The sequence below is a fragment of the Cydia pomonella genome, chromosome 1, assembly GCF_033807575.1.
Source record: "Cydia pomonella isolate Wapato2018A chromosome 1, ilCydPomo1, whole genome shotgun sequence".
NCBI classification, from domain to species: Eukaryota; Metazoa; Arthropoda; class Insecta; order Lepidoptera; family Tortricidae; genus Cydia; species Cydia pomonella.
This window is the reverse complement of record NC_084703.1, coordinates 14496164-14515488: the sequence shown is the minus strand read 5'-3', so window position 1 is coordinate 14515488 and position 19325 is coordinate 14496164. Positions and strand designations below refer to the sequence as shown.

Sequence of the window (19325 nt, the reverse complement as noted above, 5' to 3'; positions counted from 1 at the left end):
TTGCTTTACGTGGCTTCGTCACATTTTTTTAAGCATATTTGGGAATAGAGATGCAAATAGCGCTACTCTAAAACAAACCACGCCCCCGACCTGTCACCCTGACCCTTCTGTGTACCTAAGTTTAATAAGTTCTCAATATCTATTTACGTTTTACTTACATTCGACGGAGCCTTTCGTGGTGTATTTTCTTTTAGTGTATGTAGCGTATTTGTTGCTGTTCTGAGACTCGCTGAGGGAGTCGGTGGACGGCTCGGCGGTGCGCGGGCGCGAGGCGCTGGCCAGGCTGTCCTGCGACAGCGCCTGCTCGCGCGACCGCACGCGCGACGCGCGCACCACCCGCGCTTGGATCGGGCTGGAGTTCCGAGATGACTCACTCGAAGATATCATTTTATTCACCAGCTTTTTGGTCGCAGGCGATTTCTTTTCGCTCTCTTTGTACATTCGCGGCTCTAAGTATCTCGGTTTTGTATTTTCGAATAATTGAACCGGTCGCCCCCCTCTGCTGGGCAGCCGATCCTGCGACTGATTCGTTTTTGCCATATTATATTTGGCCCGTTCCTCCTGCGCTTTCGTCGTCCTGATTTTAGGAGGCATCACTTTTATTGGCTTCCGGTCGCGCAGGTCGCCATTGCTTTTCAGGGTGTCAACGGAGCCGAGGTGCGCGGAGGGCCGCGGCGCGTACGGCACGAACGACTCGCGGACGTGGTCTATGTCAAGGCTCCGCGTTGCAACCGCGGTGGGGCCCCGGACGGGCCGGGTGTGGTAGGCGCTGCGGCTCTTGCGATCATGCAGCGGCGAGGCGGCCGGCACTACCTGCGGGCCGTACATAATGCAGCCAAGCTCGCGCAGCCGCTTCCTGAGCTCGGGCGGCAGCTCTTTGAAGGCTTGCGTGAGCACAGCGCGGGGAGCGGCGCGAACGAGCGCACCCTCGCACTGCAGTCGCCAGCTAGCGGCGTGCGCGAACAGCAGATCGCCGGCGGGCGGCGGTGGGGGATGGCGCGCGCCGTCCGCGATGAGATCGGGGCGCGAGCGTTGCGCGGCGGCTGCCGCGTCCGCGTTCGCGGGGAGGGCGGAGAGGTACGCGTATGCGCGCGCGGTCTCGTCGGAGGGCGCCCACTCGATGGCGGCGGCGATGCAGTCATGCAGGGCCTGTGAGGCTGCGGGCGGCGCGGACGCGGGAGCGGCAGCGCGCACGCCGCGCAGTACAGCCACCAATCGCAGGGCTGCGAAGTGCGCCGCGGCGTTCACCAGCCGCCGGCACATGCGCGCCACGCATTCTGCCCAACGACTGTTTTGCAGAGACTCCACTGAAACAATAAAATTTTCTAGAAGTACGCTCGTATACATGTACAATAGCGCCTAATGTCTACCACCCATAACCGATTTTGTCCACATTCTCTCACGTTTTAGAAGCAGTATTTCGCCGTACTTCTCGAAATCCGCAGTTAGAGTAAAAAGTACCTGGCACTAGTAATCAAAGTGGTCATAATTGGAACAATTTTAGCACAAATCAAATCGAAATAAGTAGTAAATCAGTAATTAGTTTACCCCCATTACATATGTAATTAATTAACATTTAAAGACAGGTAACAATTAGGTTGTTTACTTTTTAAGATTAGGTACTTAAGGAGTGGTTCAGTAAAAAAGTGGCAGTGAATTATCTAGTATATTTTTTTATTTTGTACTAATTATGAAGTATTTTATTTTTTTCCGTAATCCGTAGATAAAATACTATATAATAACAATAAAATCATATTGAGAAATATCATATTGTATGAGTTTTCTCATTTTTATTGCAATGTACTTCGTAACTTTTTGTACAACACAATTTGACAATCTTCACCTGCCGTTTTCCACAATGACACACTTTAATTTTAATATTCACAACTAGTTGTATGCTTTTAGGAATATCATCTTACGAGTAAATTATACTAATAAACTGGAGTTCATCTTCGGTAGTCAGGAAGTCTCTCCAATCTAACCTCTGACAGAGGTTTTTCTATGGGAGACAAATTTCTGTAAAAATCGCAAATACTTCAAAGTGAAGTCAAATCGAAAATGTGTAATATCGAACATAAGACATTTAATAGTGTATTAAAGAGCTTATCAAATTTAAATAAATAACTATGTTTATGAGAAACACCTCATAAATTCTCACAGAAGACGCTGTTCAAAATGTCTTAGGAGACATGTAATATAAAAGGCGAACACTTCAATTCGCCCTTTTATTTTAAATACGATTTAATTGTATAGAATAGTATGTACGGATTACTACAAAAATGCGCTACTTAATAATTATCACTAAATAAAATGAAAAATCCACATAATGTGCTGCTATTTTTTTTCTGAACCACTCCTTATATTAAGTTAGTTAATTTTTCATGTTGTACACCAGCCATACTCAACCTTTTTTATGAGGGCCACAAAGACGGTCTTGCCTTGTAACCGCGGGCCGCAAGATGATTTTGCTTAAGGATGAGTTTGGATGGCAAAGGTTATTTATTTTTACCAGGATCACCTGGCGGGACACCTGAAAATGTCCGGCGGACCGCAGGTTTAGTATGGCTGCTTTAAACAACCCCTTCACCTGGCCTTTCTCGCCGGTGACACGGTAACATTACGCACCAGTTATAGCACATCCAAACACAGTGTCGACCAGATTTTCGGTGGTGAGGTTAATAATATGCTGCTGGTAGCATTTGTCGAGCAGCTCCTTGGGCAACGTGGCGAAGGCCTTGGTGGGCCACACCTTGGAGAAGTACTTGGTGATCCACTTAAGGCACTTGCGGTAGAGGTCGTCCAGGCTGTACACCGACGACAACGGGAAGCACTCCAACACACCGGCGGTGCACACGGCGCATGGCTGACAAACATTATTCATTTAATATACATTGTAACGCTGCACTTTAACTAATTTAGCATATAGTCTGAAAGTAGACGGAAACTAAAAAAAGAACGATGAGATATCGGCATACCGTGAAGCGGTTTTAAAAGGTGATTAGATGATCCACAAATTCTACGATATGCATATTCTTCTATTCAAAGATTCAATTAAGGAATATTTTAACGGCCTCCTAGCTTAGTCGGTAGTGAGCCCACCTACGAAGCAGGAGGTCCCTGGTTCGAATCCTGGTAAGGGCATTTATTTGTGTGTTTATCACAGATTTTTAAGCTTGAGTTATGGATGGTTACTTTGTATTCAAGTATTTATCTACTTATATATCTATGGTATCTATTATATAAAAATAAATGTTTTCATTTTTTTTTTTCAAATAAAAAATATATCGTCGTCTAGTACCCACCCCACAATACAACAAAACATAAACCTTATTGAGGTTACTGTGGTCTAGAATTCTAGATCGATTTATGTGAGATTGTCGCATATTGTTTCTTCTTCCTTCTCGCGTTGTCCCGGCATTTTGCCACGGCTCATATGAGGCTGGGGTCCGCTTGACAACTTATCCCAAGATTTGGCATAAGCACTAGTTTTTGCGAAAGCGACTGCGATCTGGCCTTCCAAACCCAGAGGGTAAACTAGGCCTTGTTGGGATAGGATTAGTCCGGTTTCCTGACGATGTTTTCCTTGACCATAGTCGCATATTGTTTATATTTATATTCTATTGTATATGTACGTACTTCTACTGCCGTTACAGTCCTTTGTTTAAGTTAAGCAAATCAAGACTATCAAGATGTTACCTACTACGGTTAAGTATGTAGGAAAAACTGGATCAAGTATGTATACATCCCAGTCTCACTACTAGATATACTATAACCCTCCTTTGTAAAAATCCTTATGGACCTTCTAGACTAGTATTTTTTATAAAATTATTTGTTGATCTTAGTGTGTAATTTTCTTATTAAATATGAGATCTGCATAAGAATTCAATATTTATATGGAGAAATAATAATAATATACATATAGGTGCTAAAAAATTAGCTACCGATATTTTAAGAGATAGTAATTTACATTAAAACAATTCCAATCCAATAAGCCTGTGTTCACTGACTCGTTTATCGTTCTGATGTGTTACATTGTCACTATCAGGTTACCGGGGTTTCCGATAAAAAGGCCTCCTCTAAAGCTTTCCAGTCTCCTGTATTCAGAGTGATTCTTATCCAGATCAAATCGATAAAATGTTATGTTTATTCATTAATGTAATTTACGAGATAATTTAATCAATAAATTATGTTTAGTGTGATAAAACCTCTTTGAACTAACATTTGAAATCTAATAGTTGAATAGAAATAAATGTATTACTCGACCAAATTAAGAAGGCTACGTTTCCATGCATATTATTAGCAATCAGTTACCTTCTTAACTCAGTCGGATAATATAATGAAAAAGCACGAGTGTCGGAAAAAGCATGCGTATTTAATATCTAGGATTATAAGCCCAAAATCGGTGGAATAAAAACGTCGTTTTGAGCAAGTGTGTTGAAAAACAATTGATATATATGTATGTATTTTTTTTTTCATTAACCGCACAAAAAATAAATTATAATTCTATCTAAAATAATCATCATGTGCATTTAACTGACAAGATCTTTAAGACAAGATAAGAATAATTTATTAGCACAAAAAAGAATAACATAAATCATTATACACAAATTAATCTATAAAGGAACAGAAAATTGTGCTAATAGGGTTCACTCAGATTGATGCCACGAAGTGAGTCTAGGACACACACTTAAAGCGCATGTCAATGGAGAGATACCACGGATTTTGTACAGTACCTTGAGACGATAAAAACAGTTGCGTATTGGTTCAGAGATCTGTTTCTCAAATTACAAAGATTCATCCATTAGCAGACCCAAATTACGAGCCTCTACAACTCTCCCTAAAAGAGATCCTTATAAGTATGGAGTGTGGAATTAAGAGGAGTGGCATCTCTTATGGTAGAACTGTTGCAAAAGTGTCCAGCTGTCAGCTATAAATAATAGTTCCAAATTTCTCCAGAGTAGCGCTTGAGTAGCTAAGAACCTAGGCGTTATTGACGGAGTGAATTGCGCTGTCTATGATTTGATTTTTTTGTTCAAGTACTCTAGGTATTGTAGCGCCACCTATTTAAAGTTTTTTGATGACACTTTTTGGTACATGGAGATTTCGTTCCTTAACTCGAACTTCCGTACTTATAAGAGATTCTTTTACACTTTCTGTCATGTCTACAATTGTTTGTCTTAAATGGCAGTTCAGAGTTAGGTAAAAGAGGTTCTAGAATCTGATCAATGAGGTATCTTTTTATTATCTGACTACCAGGGTATTTTTACGTAACAAATTAGTTTTCCATTTTTCTCCAAAAAAAGACACCATGTAACCTATAATGTTCCATTTACATTAAATATACTCCAGGAGCCAAGTACTACCAGCTGTACAAATATTGGTAACTAATTTATTAGCGCCTTATATATGTTGTTCAGCGGAGATCTAGTGGCTGGTTCAGTTGATGGGCGAAGAACAGAAAGCCGTCTTGATGGTCACATTGTATTTACTAATTAACTGCACAGAAATGTACTTATGCACTTAAACATGGCGACAGATTCTCCGACCGTCGAGAACGGAGCAAACGTTAGAACGAATGCATGAATGAATGATTATATTACTGTTGGAGTTGCCAACATATGTAATGTGAACTAAAATTCGAAAGACCATGTTTCTAGTCCTACTTATATAAAGCTTATTTTGAAATCTGGATCTATGTATTCACCCATTGGGGTGGCACAAGGCACTGATCTTTATTTTTGGATTAACGGAACCGAGTAGACGAGAAAGCTACACAAACCAGTAAGGACTCACCCTGTGGAAGTGGTGGCAGTACTTGGCCTTGAGCGTGAACATGATGGCCTCCTTGAGCCCCTCGAGCCCAAGCATGTCGGCCAGCGTGGCCAGCTCCACGATGCTGATCGCGTCCGGGATCCGAGACACGCCCGAGTAGATGTGGCACAGCGCGAAGTGCACCACGTTGTATGAGAACCTACACAACGCAGTTACTAAACAAGTTTTTTTTACTAGCTTTTATTAAACTTGCCCCTGTTAGTATGCATGTTAGTTAGTGTGGGTCAAATTTTGGAAGCTAATTTGACCCAATTCCCGATTGGACTGAAATTTTACATACATGTGTAAATCGGATGACAATGTAATATTATGCTGACATGGAGCTGATCTGATGATGGAGACAACGCAAACTAATTGTCTTTCGGGTTTTTAGAATTGTCTCGATAACTCTTAGTTGTCTGTGAAAAGAAAAGTACCAACCATCGATAAAAGCTTGTACAAATGAAAAAATGAAATTTGTTTGCTTGTTTGTAAAAATGAAGTTTTTCCAAAAACTTATTTATTATCGGAGAACAGAATCGCTTCAGAAGCCCATTAATAGGGTATTTGACTACCAGCTAAATCAGTTTCTTTTTTCGAACTGTCAAAACGATTTTGCTGCCATGGAATTTATATGGAACACTGGCATGTGACGTCACAATCAACTCAGTTACTCTTATTTATTAGCTTTATACGGGATTTAAAATAGAAATTGTGTCTAAAAATAACTACTGTCCATTTTTCTATTAATCTGCTGGTGCTTTATTACATGCATGATGTAAAATAATTTATTTTAAATACAGTCAAATACCCTATTGTATTTACCCGATAATATTAATTGAAGACAACTTACGGTGGCAAAACTATCACATTTCCCGCGCTCTCCACCCAGCCGCCACTCAGTATCCTGGCGAAGTACTGGCACCTAAAATTTCATACTTGTGTAAAAAAAAAAGACATTTTAAGCACCGTTTTCACTAGGCTAGGTGTCTCATTTCTAGGACTCATTTGATCCTATTTTATGTGGATCAAATGTCTATGATTATTTGATTGTAAGTGGAACCAATTCCATTATAGAGTAATGCAATAAATCAGGAATGGGTAACAATCAAAGTTGAATCAACGCTTAAAACAGTTTCTCTGTAGAAATAGTACTAAGAAGTGGTTCAACGTTTGATTATGATTATTTTGTATCCATTTAAACAGATACTGTTACAGCATCCAACATGTACTTACGTCATCACTTTCATTAGAATACATTTATTTTGATTGTGATATAAATAAAAATTCTCTAAGTTAACATTTTACATTCTCTTATTAGCGGTAGATTTAGAGGTCTTAAATACAATCCTTACCTAGACGATAAAATGCACTTATGGGCCTTGATTCGTCTACCAGAAACTTCTACGATGACATCAGGGGTAATTTCTTCGAGAAACATTCGCAACAGATCCTGGCCTAGTCGCGACTGGCAGAATCCTATTAGACTTGAAGTCTGGCTGGTTGTTTCTTCTGTTGTGCTGTTTTCTAAAAAAAAATATAGTTTAAATAAATGAAAAATTATGATTGAGCAACTAAGATCAATAATAAATAAATAAATAATAAATATTATAGGACATTATTACACAAATTGACTAAGTCCCACAGTAAGCTCAATTAGGCTTGTGTTGAGGATACTTAGACAACAATATTTATAAATACTTAAATACATATAAAACACCCATGACTCAGGACCAAATATCCATGCTCATCACACGAATAAATGCCCTTACCAGGATTTGAACCCGGGACCATCGGCTTCATAGGCAGGGTCACTTCCCCCTAGGCCAGACCGGTAGTCTCAGATCAAGTGCCTATAGCATACCAAGTGGCCTGGCTAGATGATAAAAACAGGCGAGACTCGACCGACTTGTTTTAATCATATTCCTCGGTAGACTCTAGCTCGACGCCAGGTAAAAAAACAAACGCAAACGCGGTTTTGACTGCACGATGAGAACTCACCTACGATGGAGCGACAGACGCTGCTTTGCACGCTGCTGAGCTCCGACACGTCGGACGCGGGCTCGTCGGTCTCGCGGCCCGAGGCGCGCCCCCGCCCTTTGCTCGGCAGCGACCCCGGCATGCTCTTACTGAACTCGTTCTTCAAGTGGGGAAACAGCCTGTTCAGACTCAAAGCGTTCTCCGAATGAAATGAACTTATAATATCGATCGGTCGGGAAAGGCTTCCGCTTTGATTCCCCCAATTGTTATCCGGAATAGACCTAGTCATTCTGACGTTCGAAACTGACTCTTCATACATGGTGGTGATTATTGTTGCATCACTTTTCGGCGCCGGTTTATCCAAGTCAGACAATTTGACAAATAGGTCGCCGGACTGGTCGATCCCCGTGGGCTCCTCGTGAATGACCAAGTCGCGCTGGAAGGAGCTTTTATCTACACCGGAAACTCGAGATGGTCTTTCTTTTTTAACAGGATCGGGCGTAATGCTGTTGTTGATTTCTGTAGCATTGATTTTTGTTTCAGTCGCTGGACAGCGTATTATCTCGGAAATACTGATATTTAAGTCATTACAGAGCGATTCATATTTTTCAAATGTACCGGGACTGTTAGAATCTTTGTTGTTTGGAGCAGGTGATACATAATTGTCAGTACAGCCTTTGAGGACTTTAGTTGCAACGGATTTAGGCTTAACATCAGTAGTCGTATGCTTTTTCGAATTCAAAGAGCAAGAGAGCCTGGCTGGCATCTCCTTTAACGTAGATTTTTCGCCTAGATCGATGTACATTGAAAATATATTCTTCTTTTCACTAGAACTTTCAACTTCATGGTCACTTTTTGGTGGTAAGGGGTCCGGTAAACTTGACAAGTCTATATAGAATTTGTGGCTTGATTTTTCACTGCTATCAGAATCTAGCGAACTTCGGCTTTTATTTAAGTTATCGTTAATGCTGATACATTCATTTTTTAAAGATTCACACGCTCTATCGCAGGGTTTCTTTGCAATAAACTGAGAATTAGATGTGCTTCTCTCACCATCCGATTTCGGGCTCATTGACATATCAACTACCCACGCAGAAGCAAAGGACGAGGGCTTTGGGGATTTTCTGTAGTTATCTTCTTCGAGTGGAGGTACATAAGCACCAGATACTATGGGAATATTGTCTAATCTTCTTCTAGGCATGGGACTATCAGAATGACTACTCGATAATGGTAAGTAATCTTCTATAGATGCACCCCCTGAAACAATAGGCGATGATTCATTGAATTTCTGAAGCTTTTTCATATTTCCTAGGCTTTCATATCCGGAAGTGGAAGAGTCTATTCTGCTTTCTTCTGAGTTGTACTGCTTCACTGTACAGACATTTAAAGACATAATAGAATTATGTGGAGTACTTGTTACAAATATGGTACTGGATAGAGACGTATTCGTGTCTTGGGGTTGGTGTGACGTATCCTCGTTGACGGTAGCCGTTATGCTTTCCGCCGCTGGCTGGTCGCGTAAGGCTGTCTCATCATTTACGCACAGAGAGTCTTCAGTTATGGGCGTCATTTCAAAAATGGTAGGAGATAAGTCCTTATGTGCCGACTCTGGGTCTTTGTTCTCCGGTTGTTCCAAGGAGTCTTCATTGTCGTTGCTCTCGGACCAGTCGTTTGGACTCATGTCATGTTTGGAGGTGGCGCAAGGGACTGGCTGACTAGGCGTAGGCAGAATATGCGAATTTAAAATTGTGGCAGGTTCTATTGGATGGACTTGTATTTTGATAGTATCATCTTCTTCATCAGCCAAGCTTGCAGCATCAATGAAGCAAGAAGTTGACTTAAAAGGAGATTTTTGAACTAAACTGGGGCATAAATCCTCTGAAAAAGTAAATTTCATTAAATAAATAGCACGTATACACAATAGCATACCTACCTATAATCAACATTTTTTATTATTATTGATGCTTGTTTTTATAGCCTACTTTACTTTTAATGAAAGTTTTATGTTTAAGTTATTGTTTAGATATAAGTGATATAACATTGATTTTGAGTCAAGATTCCCACATGATTTTCGTTATATAAATATTTTACATCCACTAACATAAAGTATGTTGCAAGACTTTAAATCAAACACAGGGGACAAGTGGAACTAAATAAAAGCCTGTAAAACAAGCGCAGCTCTTATCCGTTATTGGGACATCTGAACGGTCAAGTTTTACTAGTAAATAATTGAACTTGAATTACCTTTCACGTCGTCGGCGAATGTATGCTGGCGTTCCTTTTTTAAGAATCTTTCACAAAGTTCTCTTTCGGCTAATTTTGGTGGAAACACTGACTCCCACGAGCCAGTCTCTGAAGATAACGATGACGACTCCATTATAAATATTTCTTCATTCTGGCGTTGTTTTTCTTCCTTGGATGATTTGCAGCAACCTGCATCTCTATGCTTGTTCGATTGATTTATCTTCTGCCCATTGGTCTCCGGGAGAGAGTGCGTGCTCACGGATGACGCATTGCCCGCACTCACTGCTTTTACTCTGTGACTCGGGTGATTATCTATAAGTGGACTGGAGGTGGAGTAATGGGTGTCATCTATAGTCAAGTCGTGTAAAGTGCTCTCTGTAAGAGACAAGTCGGTTAACGTAACATCTTTATGACTGGTAAGGCTCTCCATGAGGCCGGTGTTCTCCAAGCCGGAGTCGGATGAAGTAAATATGTTCTCCATTTTGGTGATATTGTCCCCAACATTTAACGGCGGGAGGGCGGCCGAAGAGCTGGCGCCGGGCGAGAAGGCGTAGGCGGCCGACAAGTAGTCCGAGGAGGAGCTGGGCTCGTCGGTGATGAGACTGTCGGGTGAGTATGCGGGCTCCGTGCCCTTGTCGTCGGCCGGCGTCGGACCCGTCTGGCTGCTGAAGCTTACGCTAACCGCGCCGTTGTACACTATATCATTACCTCTTATCACTTCAGATCCGACGTTATCTTTACCATGACATTTAAATAAAATATCACAACTGTTGGAATGTTTCACTGTTTTGGATGTATGACTAGAACTAAGAGATAACGAGGTCGGCTTCTTACTGCACTGCGAAGATTTTGCTCTTTTCAAATTATCAGACTGTGTCTTTATAATAGAATGGAATGCGTTCGATAGTACATCCTGTTCTATTAGTTCTTTTTCTAATAAGTTACCATCGATCGGGACCAAAGCGTAATATTCTTTTGTTAGTTCTGTGCTTGGACTAGAGCTTATAGTTTTCTGGCCCTTTTCAATATATGGACTTAAACACTTGGGGGTTAAGAATATTTCAGCGTCCTCGGAATCTTCCTTATTTTTTGGTACTACTTTTATAACTTTAAATGTTTCGTTCAGGTATGCCAGTATTTCTTTCTCCTGATTTCTGATATTGCATTCAGTGTACACATCGCTGAAAGAAATAATTGTTGTTTTTTAAATCATATTTTAAATTCTAATTGCGACAACTACAGGCCATGTGTTAAACTTATTAAGTCCTTGTGGTTCGAATGAACTCGCAAAAATCATACCGATACATACATGTTAAGAGCAATAACATCAGTGAACATTGGTAGATCTTATCTCGTTGCATTTGTCAACTGTCAAGCCGTCAACGATAGCACAGTCATCTGCAATAATATGTTACACAACGAAGGCCGAAAAATATCTGACACGATCTTATTTGTAGAGCCATAAGAGGATGTCACATAACTATTTTTGCGGCCTTTGAAGAGTAACATATTATTGCAGGTGACTGTACACACAACTACTTATGGAGAACGAAATTGACATACCAGTGAATCTGGAGGACTTCTTAATAGCACAAAGACTCTAAAATTACTTTTTATAAACCATCTTTTTCATATAATAAATTAAACACTAAATAATAAGATCATATTAGGTTACATTACAATACTCGTAATGTGTAATTTTTGAGTTTTTACAGCAATATTTTTCATTGTGGTCCAGACTATTAGTAATAATGTTTTGAATAATATTGAATTTATACAAAAAGTGGCCATAAAATTTCATACGTTTAGTTCAAATTCTGATATTTCATTTCGTTTCAATTTCTACACTGTTTATAGTGAAGACCCTGAGACCTGCATACATATAATTACTTATTTCAACACACTTGCTCAAAGCGACGTTTTCATTCCACCGATTTTTGGCTCATAATCCTAGATATTAAGGACGCGTGCTTCTCCAGTATATTATAATACTCGTAGTTTCTCATTATATTATCCGACTGAGTTCAGAAGGTAACTGATTGCTAATATGCTTGGAAACGGAGCCTTCTTAATTTGGTGAGTAATAAGTTTTTTAAACCAACTATTAGGTTTCAAATGTTAGGTCAAAGAGGTTTTATCACACCAAACATAATTTATAGATTAAATTATCTCGAAAATTACGTTAATAAATAAAAATAACATTTTATCGATTTGATCTCCATCCGTCGAATAGAAATAGGAACAAATTAGTTTTTTTTTTTTTTGGATGTTTGTCTATTTCGTACGCGCCTTTACCTTACGCGCGCATTGGAATCGTGTGTAAAAAATATAACGCGCCAGCCTTTTTCCGTATTTGTCATAAAATTGGAATATTTTTGCATGTTTTTATTTTATATATTGACGAAAATGTCATTTTCAAGGATTGAAAATGAAGAACACATAAAATTGACGCTGCCAGTGTGTTACTGGCAGCGTCAATTTTATGTGTTCTTCATTTTATATAATAATAGAGGCAAGAGCCGAGAACGATAGCCTTTTACCATCAAAATCGGGTAAAAAATAATTGGCGGCATATGAAACTTTTATACAATGGAAAATCAACAAAACGCACAGTCTTTCTTGGAAAACGTGTTGTTAGCTTACTTCAATGAACTGGCGAATAAGTTCCTATACAAGCCCAGCACGCTTTGGTGCAATTATTCGATGTTAAAACTGTAAGTCACCATTTTGAAAATTGTACTTTTACTGTTTTGACTAAAAAATCTAACTTATAAGTTTTGTTTTTTCCTCGCAAGTGTGTTGAAAAACGTCGTATGAAACGCGTGTGCATTGGTCATTACCCACATCAGCTTTCTTATTGCGCGCTCGGTTACAGCTCGCGCGCACAATATCGCCTCGTGTGTAATGACCAACTTAGCACACTTGTATCATAATGTATTACGAGTATTTCAACACACTTGCTCAAAACGACGTTTTTATTCCACCTATTTTTAGCTCATAATCCTTGATATTAAGCACGCGTGCTTTTTCAGTATATTATAACACTAGTGCTTTTTCATTATATTATCCGACTGAGTTAAGAAAGTAACTGATTGCTAATAATATGCATGGAAACGGAGCCTTCTTAATATGGTCGAATAATACATTTCTTTTTAATCAACTATTAGGTTTCAAATGTTAGTTCATAGAGGTTTTATCACACCAAACATAATTTATAGATTAAATTATCTCGTAAATTACATTAATGAATAAACATAACATTTTATCGATTTGATCTCCATCCGTCGAATAGAAATACGAAAATATTAGTTCTTTTACATTTTTTAAATTGGCTGTTTGTCGATTTCGTTCGCGCCTTTGCCTTGCGCGCGCATTGGAATCGTCTGTAAAAATAACGCGCCAGCCATTTTCCGTATTTGTCATAAAATTGGAATAGTTTTGCATGTTTTTAGTTTATATAGTGACGAAAATGTCATTTTCAAGCATTGAAAATAAAGAACACATAAAATTGACGCTGCCAGTAAAACTATAGAGGCAAGACCCGAGAACGCCTTTTACCATCAAAATCGGGTGAAAAATATTTGGCGGCATATAAAATTTTTATTCAATGGAAAATCAGCAAAAACGCCCAGTCTTTCTTGGAAAACGTGTTGGTAACTTACTTCAATTAAACTGGCGAATAAGTGCCTATACAAGCCCAGCACGCGTTGGTGCAATTATTCGATGTTAAAACTGTAAGCCACCATTTTGAAAATTGTAATTTTACTGTTTTGAGATAAAAATCAAATTTATAAGTTTTGTTTTTTCCTCGCAAGTGTGTTGAAAAACGTAGTATGAAACGCGTGTGCATTGGGCATTACCCACATCGGCTTCATTCTTAATGCCTGCTCGCTTGCCTCGTGTGTGATGACCAACTTAGCACACTTGTATCATAATGTACTATTGTGACATAATATTGACTATAACCTCTGTATGATGGTCTGCTGGTGTTTTAGGGCCATTGCGGGGCTCGATAAGGTGACGATGATGTGGCTATTATATGGCTACTATATGGTCACTATATCGTCACTTTTGTGACAAGTGGCGACCTGTCAAACATTTCAATTACATTTGGGCAATTGCAATGGCCTTACATTCAACCCGACGTTGAGGAAAGCGGACGAGAGATCCAAAAATATTTTCACAGAAAATCAAAAGTCTGAAAATAATAAATATCAGTACATCCTATATTATGTATAAATATTTTCATAATGTCAAAATCCAGAAAGGAAAATTGAGAGTTTGTTTGTTCACGGAGAATCGATCGTCCATTTTTCTCTTCGGGTCATGCGTGACAGGGGCAGTAAAGTAGCGCTTTAGTGGCCATTATAAGTAGCTACGTCATTCTGACACTTTCTTGAGTCAAATGAGAGCCCAATTATATTACTCACCTGACGAAGGAATAAATTTCATCGAAGGTACTGCGCCCAATATTCACATGCAAAATGGTTTGAAGCTTATGGTAAAATTCTTTCGTGCGTGCTTTTAGTATACAAGAGTGAGTAAGGATTTTTAGTTTACCACAGACCACCTCAAGATCGGAATATATAGACTCATCGAATATTCTGCAACAAGGTAGCGGAGAAATGTAAGCAAACACAATTATGTTAGAGCAATGTATCGTTCTTATATCTTATCAAATCATGAATAACGACAGCTATCGTCTTAGCAAGTGGAAATTAGTGTTTGTTCGGATGTGTAGCCTCCTACACGTCCGGAAAATCGTGTTAAATTACACACGTGGTCAAAAATCATAAAGTCAAAGTGACCTTCATATACAGAAAATATACCTACTTACTTTTATAATGGTTTAGGTTTAAAACGATCTATAATATCTAGCAGGGAAACTGAAGGTAGAACGGACTATTTAAGGAACATGCAACCTAGAATAAAATCTAACAGCTCTAAAATGAATGGTTCGACATATAATTAATATTTTGATGTAGCATTTCCTTATTTTAGCGTCCCAGATTGAATATGTATCATGTGTTTTCCAATTCGTTAAGTTCCACGAGGTATAATAAAATCGTATACCTATAACCCTTTACCAGACTAAGGGAGATATATTTCCCACATACGGCACTTCAAACTTGTGTTCTATTTTCAATGAGTAAGACTGACTTTCGATTTTCATTTTTGAACTGTCAGCCTGATAAAGGGTTAATGCATAGCTATCCATATTTATTATCGTATTGCAGTCAACATCTAACAGATTATAGCATCCAAAAATAGTCAAATATATTACGACACACCTTTGATAATATTTATAGGAATATGGATGCGTTGCGATATGATTGGCCACGTTGGCTGCCAGGGCCGGATTTAGGGGAGGGCAACCGGGGCTACTGCCCCGGGCCTCCACAAAAGAGGGTCCCCCCCGCAATAGAGAATTCTGTAAATTTACCATTTCATTTGGAAAAAATTTGGGGCCAGGGGGCCTCCACTCCTTTATTGCCCGAGGCCTCCGGACCTCTAAATCCGGCATTGTTGGCTGCAATCATTTATTTGATGCTGACTGTACCGACATTTATAGTTAAATGCACGATTGATAATGACTTGCACCTGAATCCCAAGCATTAGACATGAAAGCATGAAGATGTTTTAACATTGTACATACCTAGCTATGTCTTCCTCCAACTGCCTTTGAAGATGAATCTCCAGCAGTGACGCTTCATCCGAGGCTGAGGGCTCGGCTGCCGACACCGGCTTAACCCTCGAGCGCGTCCCCGGCATCAAGCATCTCTTACACCTGTAATCAATGTACGTCTGCTTACAATTATATATTATAACATCTACCGGGCGTACGCTTTTATTGAATTATCCGAGGGCCTAGCCAAGACCACAATCGTGCATCGACAAACGGTAAACGAAAAGAAAAAAAATGTATGGGTTTACAGATGGTACGAAGTGTCATGTGACTATTGCCATATATTTTTTAAGTTTAGATTGGCGTTTTTTCTTTCAACGATTGTCATCTTGGCTATGCTTCTTGGTCGGCAACTAAAGGGCCTCGTGTGCTTGGTTGACAACCAAATATTGATCTAGAAATATAGCCCGTTTAGATGTCTCTTAACAAAATATTTTGATTGATTACGCCTTAAGGCTGGAGGCGACTGGTTCGGCTACCATTACTACCACACGACTTTTATGGAGAGTGCCATAACATGGACGAACTGTACATTTTTCCGAATGTATTTGTCAATTAAAGGCGGTTGTTAGTTAGTGCTTCTGGGCATTTTCCGCAAAAAGACAAACATTGTGCCTATTTTGCGTGAAACGAGGTAGCGCTACTCTAAGCACCCCAGCTCCTCCACGAAGCCTAGCAATGTTTTCAGGTTGCTAACTGCCTCCTTTACTGTGCACGGAGTCCCTAGGTATTTGCTCCTGCATACTTCTACCTGTTTGCAGTCTAGAACAATGTGTTTTGTTGTTTCCTCTTCTTCCATGCACGCTCTGCACATGGGGCTGTCTGTTTTTCCCATATTGTGTAGGTGTTTGTTTAGTGTGTTGTGTCCTGTTATTAATCCTACTATTTTACGTAGTTTGTGTCTATGTATTTTCAGTAGTATTTTGGTGAGCTTGTAGTTCAGTTCCGGTAGAATATCCTTGGTCTGCCTGCATGTGTCCATTTCATTCCAGTACTTGTTGTGCAGTTGTCTGTGATGTAAGTCTGGCTGGTAATGTATGTAGGATATTGGTAGGGGTATGATGGGTTCGGGTCCATATGCCGGTGTTTCTGAACCTTTCCTGGCCAGTTCGTCCGCTGCATCGTTTCCTCTTGATCCACTATGCCCCTTTATCCATTGAATTGTTACTTTGTTGCCGTCTTTGCTCACTTCCGTGAGGCTTCGATGACATTCGAGTATGAGCTCTGAATTAAGTTTGTCGCTGCATAGCGCTAGTGGTACTGATTTGCCGTCTGACAGTATTAGTATATTTTCGTGTTTCACTTGTCGTCTTGTTATAGCATTGCAAGCTTCTATTATTCCTACACATTCAGCTTGGAATACCGTGTTGTGTTCTCCCAGGGGTTTTGAGATGTGTATGTTCAGGTCCTCCGAGAAGACACCACATCCTGTCCCTTCATTTGTTTTTGAGTCATCTGTGAATATTCTTAGGTTTGTTTGGTCTAGTCCTTCTTTCGGATCTTCTGTTAATGATATGGCGTAATTTTTCCAGAAGATCATAGTTTTTGGTGTTTTGTCGATGGGCGCTTCCAGCATGAGTAGTTTTGATATCATATTTTCATAGATCTTCTTGTGCGATGTGCTGAAGGATGTCCATAGGTTTAGATGTTTCAATCGAAGAGCCGTGGCAGCCGCTTCTTTCTGAATGTATCCTCCTGTAGTCCTAGCATTATTTCTAACGCCGCTGTCGGGGTAGCTCCGATACAGCCCGTTGCAGCCACACATGCTAGTCTTTGTGTTTTGTTTAGTTTGTCTATTACCGTGGTTAGCTGGGCGCGGGGCCACCATACAACCGCGCCGTAGCTGATCATTGGCATTATTACCATTTTGTATAACCACAGTATGTGAGAAGCAAGTCCCCATCTCTTGCCCACCATCCTCCGGCATTGCCAAAAGGCTACTGTTGCTTTGTTAAGTTTATTGTAAAAGTGTTTGTTCCAGTTCAGTTTATCATCCAGGATTATGCCTAGGTATTTTACATCCTTTGAAAGCGTCAGTCTTGTGCCAAAAAGAGTAGGTAAGGGCGGCTGTCTGTTAAAATTACGCTCACTAACGTAGTCATCTCTCTCTATCACCCATCCATATTAGTACGACAGTGACAGTTGCGTTTCGTTCGCTACGACGCGTTAACGATTGGCATGGTTGGCTACGCGGGCAGCGTTCTACATCAAAGTATATGTATACTTATGTACATACTTACGAGTGCAAGACCTGGCAGAAGTGACGTGCCATTAAGATAACACTTCGTCTTGGAAGTGAATTGAATATAACAAGTCTATGCATTGATCGTAGAGTAAAATTAAACATAACCAAAGGAGAATGGGCAATTTGTCCCATGGATGTATACTGTTGAGACATATCTCGTTTGAAAGGGTTTACTCTTAGCATTATTTTATTGTATGACACCAACTTTGGATAACGTGCAGGGACTGAGCAATTTAAAAAAAAGAGTGGCCAATATAAACTGTTGTTTTACAAAGTACTTGTTATGTAGCCGGTTGTTAGGTGTTTTGTATGAAAGAATATGAGAAATTCTAGATTTCTGTTTACCACTACTTACGTTTAAGTACGTACAGGGCTGGAATTAGTTGATATAACATATGCTTGAATTAAAAATACTGCTATTAAACACTGAAACTTGCTTGTATACTTAAGCCATATATATCATTTAAAAGACATTTTTATAAGGTATTTTAATATATATATACTTGCACTCAAATGCTTGCAGGGGCGGTAATAAAACGAGTTTTTTCGTTAATTAATTGTGGTAAATGCCGCTTTGTTTGTTCTACCTGGCACTAGATGGAGCCTTGGTAGCCGTTTGGGTAATTTTTACTATTGGTATATACATTTGAGTCATATCCTATTTGGAAGGTCTTCAATTAAGCATTAATTACTTATATGACACCAAAGACCGAAAGTGTCCAGGGAAGATGATATTAATAATTTTGATCATGCGCTGCGGCGTAAACTGGAACTAAAAAATGTCATTCATATAGAGTTACTTTTGTAACCATTTACATCACTTTGCATGCTTGAAATATAATGAAAAAGTAATTTATATATTTTTTTAAATTATTACCGCTCAATAAATGGCACTAAACTACTTAATTATGATTTTTCAAATCCTCTCTAGTACTGACATCTTGCGTGCAATAGGAGAACCGAATGAACGGCAAATGCTGGATCCGTATAGTCGCTTATAAACGCTAAAAAATGTCACCGAAGAATAAGTTTGTTTAATTCGGAACTTTGACAATAAAACGAGTGGTTACCTTGAACTAGTAAGTTTCGTCTATTTATCTCTCTTGCTCTTACATATTCGAGTGATAAAGGTAGAAAACGCATTATATTTTTTAAAGTTCGCGTTATGTCCCGCTAGAAACGTTATATAAACTTATTATTAAACATGAAATAAGGTTCCTAAGCAATAAGTAGGTAAGTAAATGTATTTATGGAGTAGTTGGAGTACCATAATTAGCAGCAAGAAAATAAATCTAAGTTTATATGTTACGATAAAATAAATCGTAAAAAGGTACTATGTACATACTTGTTTTGTGTCTC

At 39.4% G+C, this 19325-nt stretch overlaps 1 protein-coding gene across 2 annotated transcripts in view; it reads right to left on the bottom strand.

Annotated features, from left to right (window-relative positions):
- The window catches only part of LOC133516111 (uncharacterized), a 51362-nt gene that overhangs the window by 14637 nt on the left and 17400 nt on the right, over positions 1–19325 (bottom strand). Inside the window, exons 2-10 of one of the 2 annotated variants that reach the window (XM_061848843.1) lie at positions 15692–15823; positions 14466–14639; positions 10036–11216; positions 7813–9669; positions 7167–7338; positions 6665–6736; positions 5794–5971; positions 2626–2863; positions 159–1307 (exon numbers count right to left, since the gene is read on the bottom strand). In XM_061848843.1, the coding sequence (XP_061704827.1) occupies positions 159–1307; positions 2626–2863; positions 5794–5971; positions 6665–6736; positions 7167–7338; positions 7813–9669; positions 10036–11216; positions 14466–14639; positions 15692–15807 (5137 nt within the window). In that variant the 5' untranslated portion in view covers positions 15808–15823. The remainder of the gene's footprint in view (positions 1–158; positions 1308–2625; positions 2864–5793; positions 5972–6664; positions 6737–7166; positions 7339–7812; positions 9670–10035; positions 11217–14465; positions 14640–15691; positions 15824–19325) is intronic. The other variant, XM_061848851.1, reaches the window with a different exon arrangement.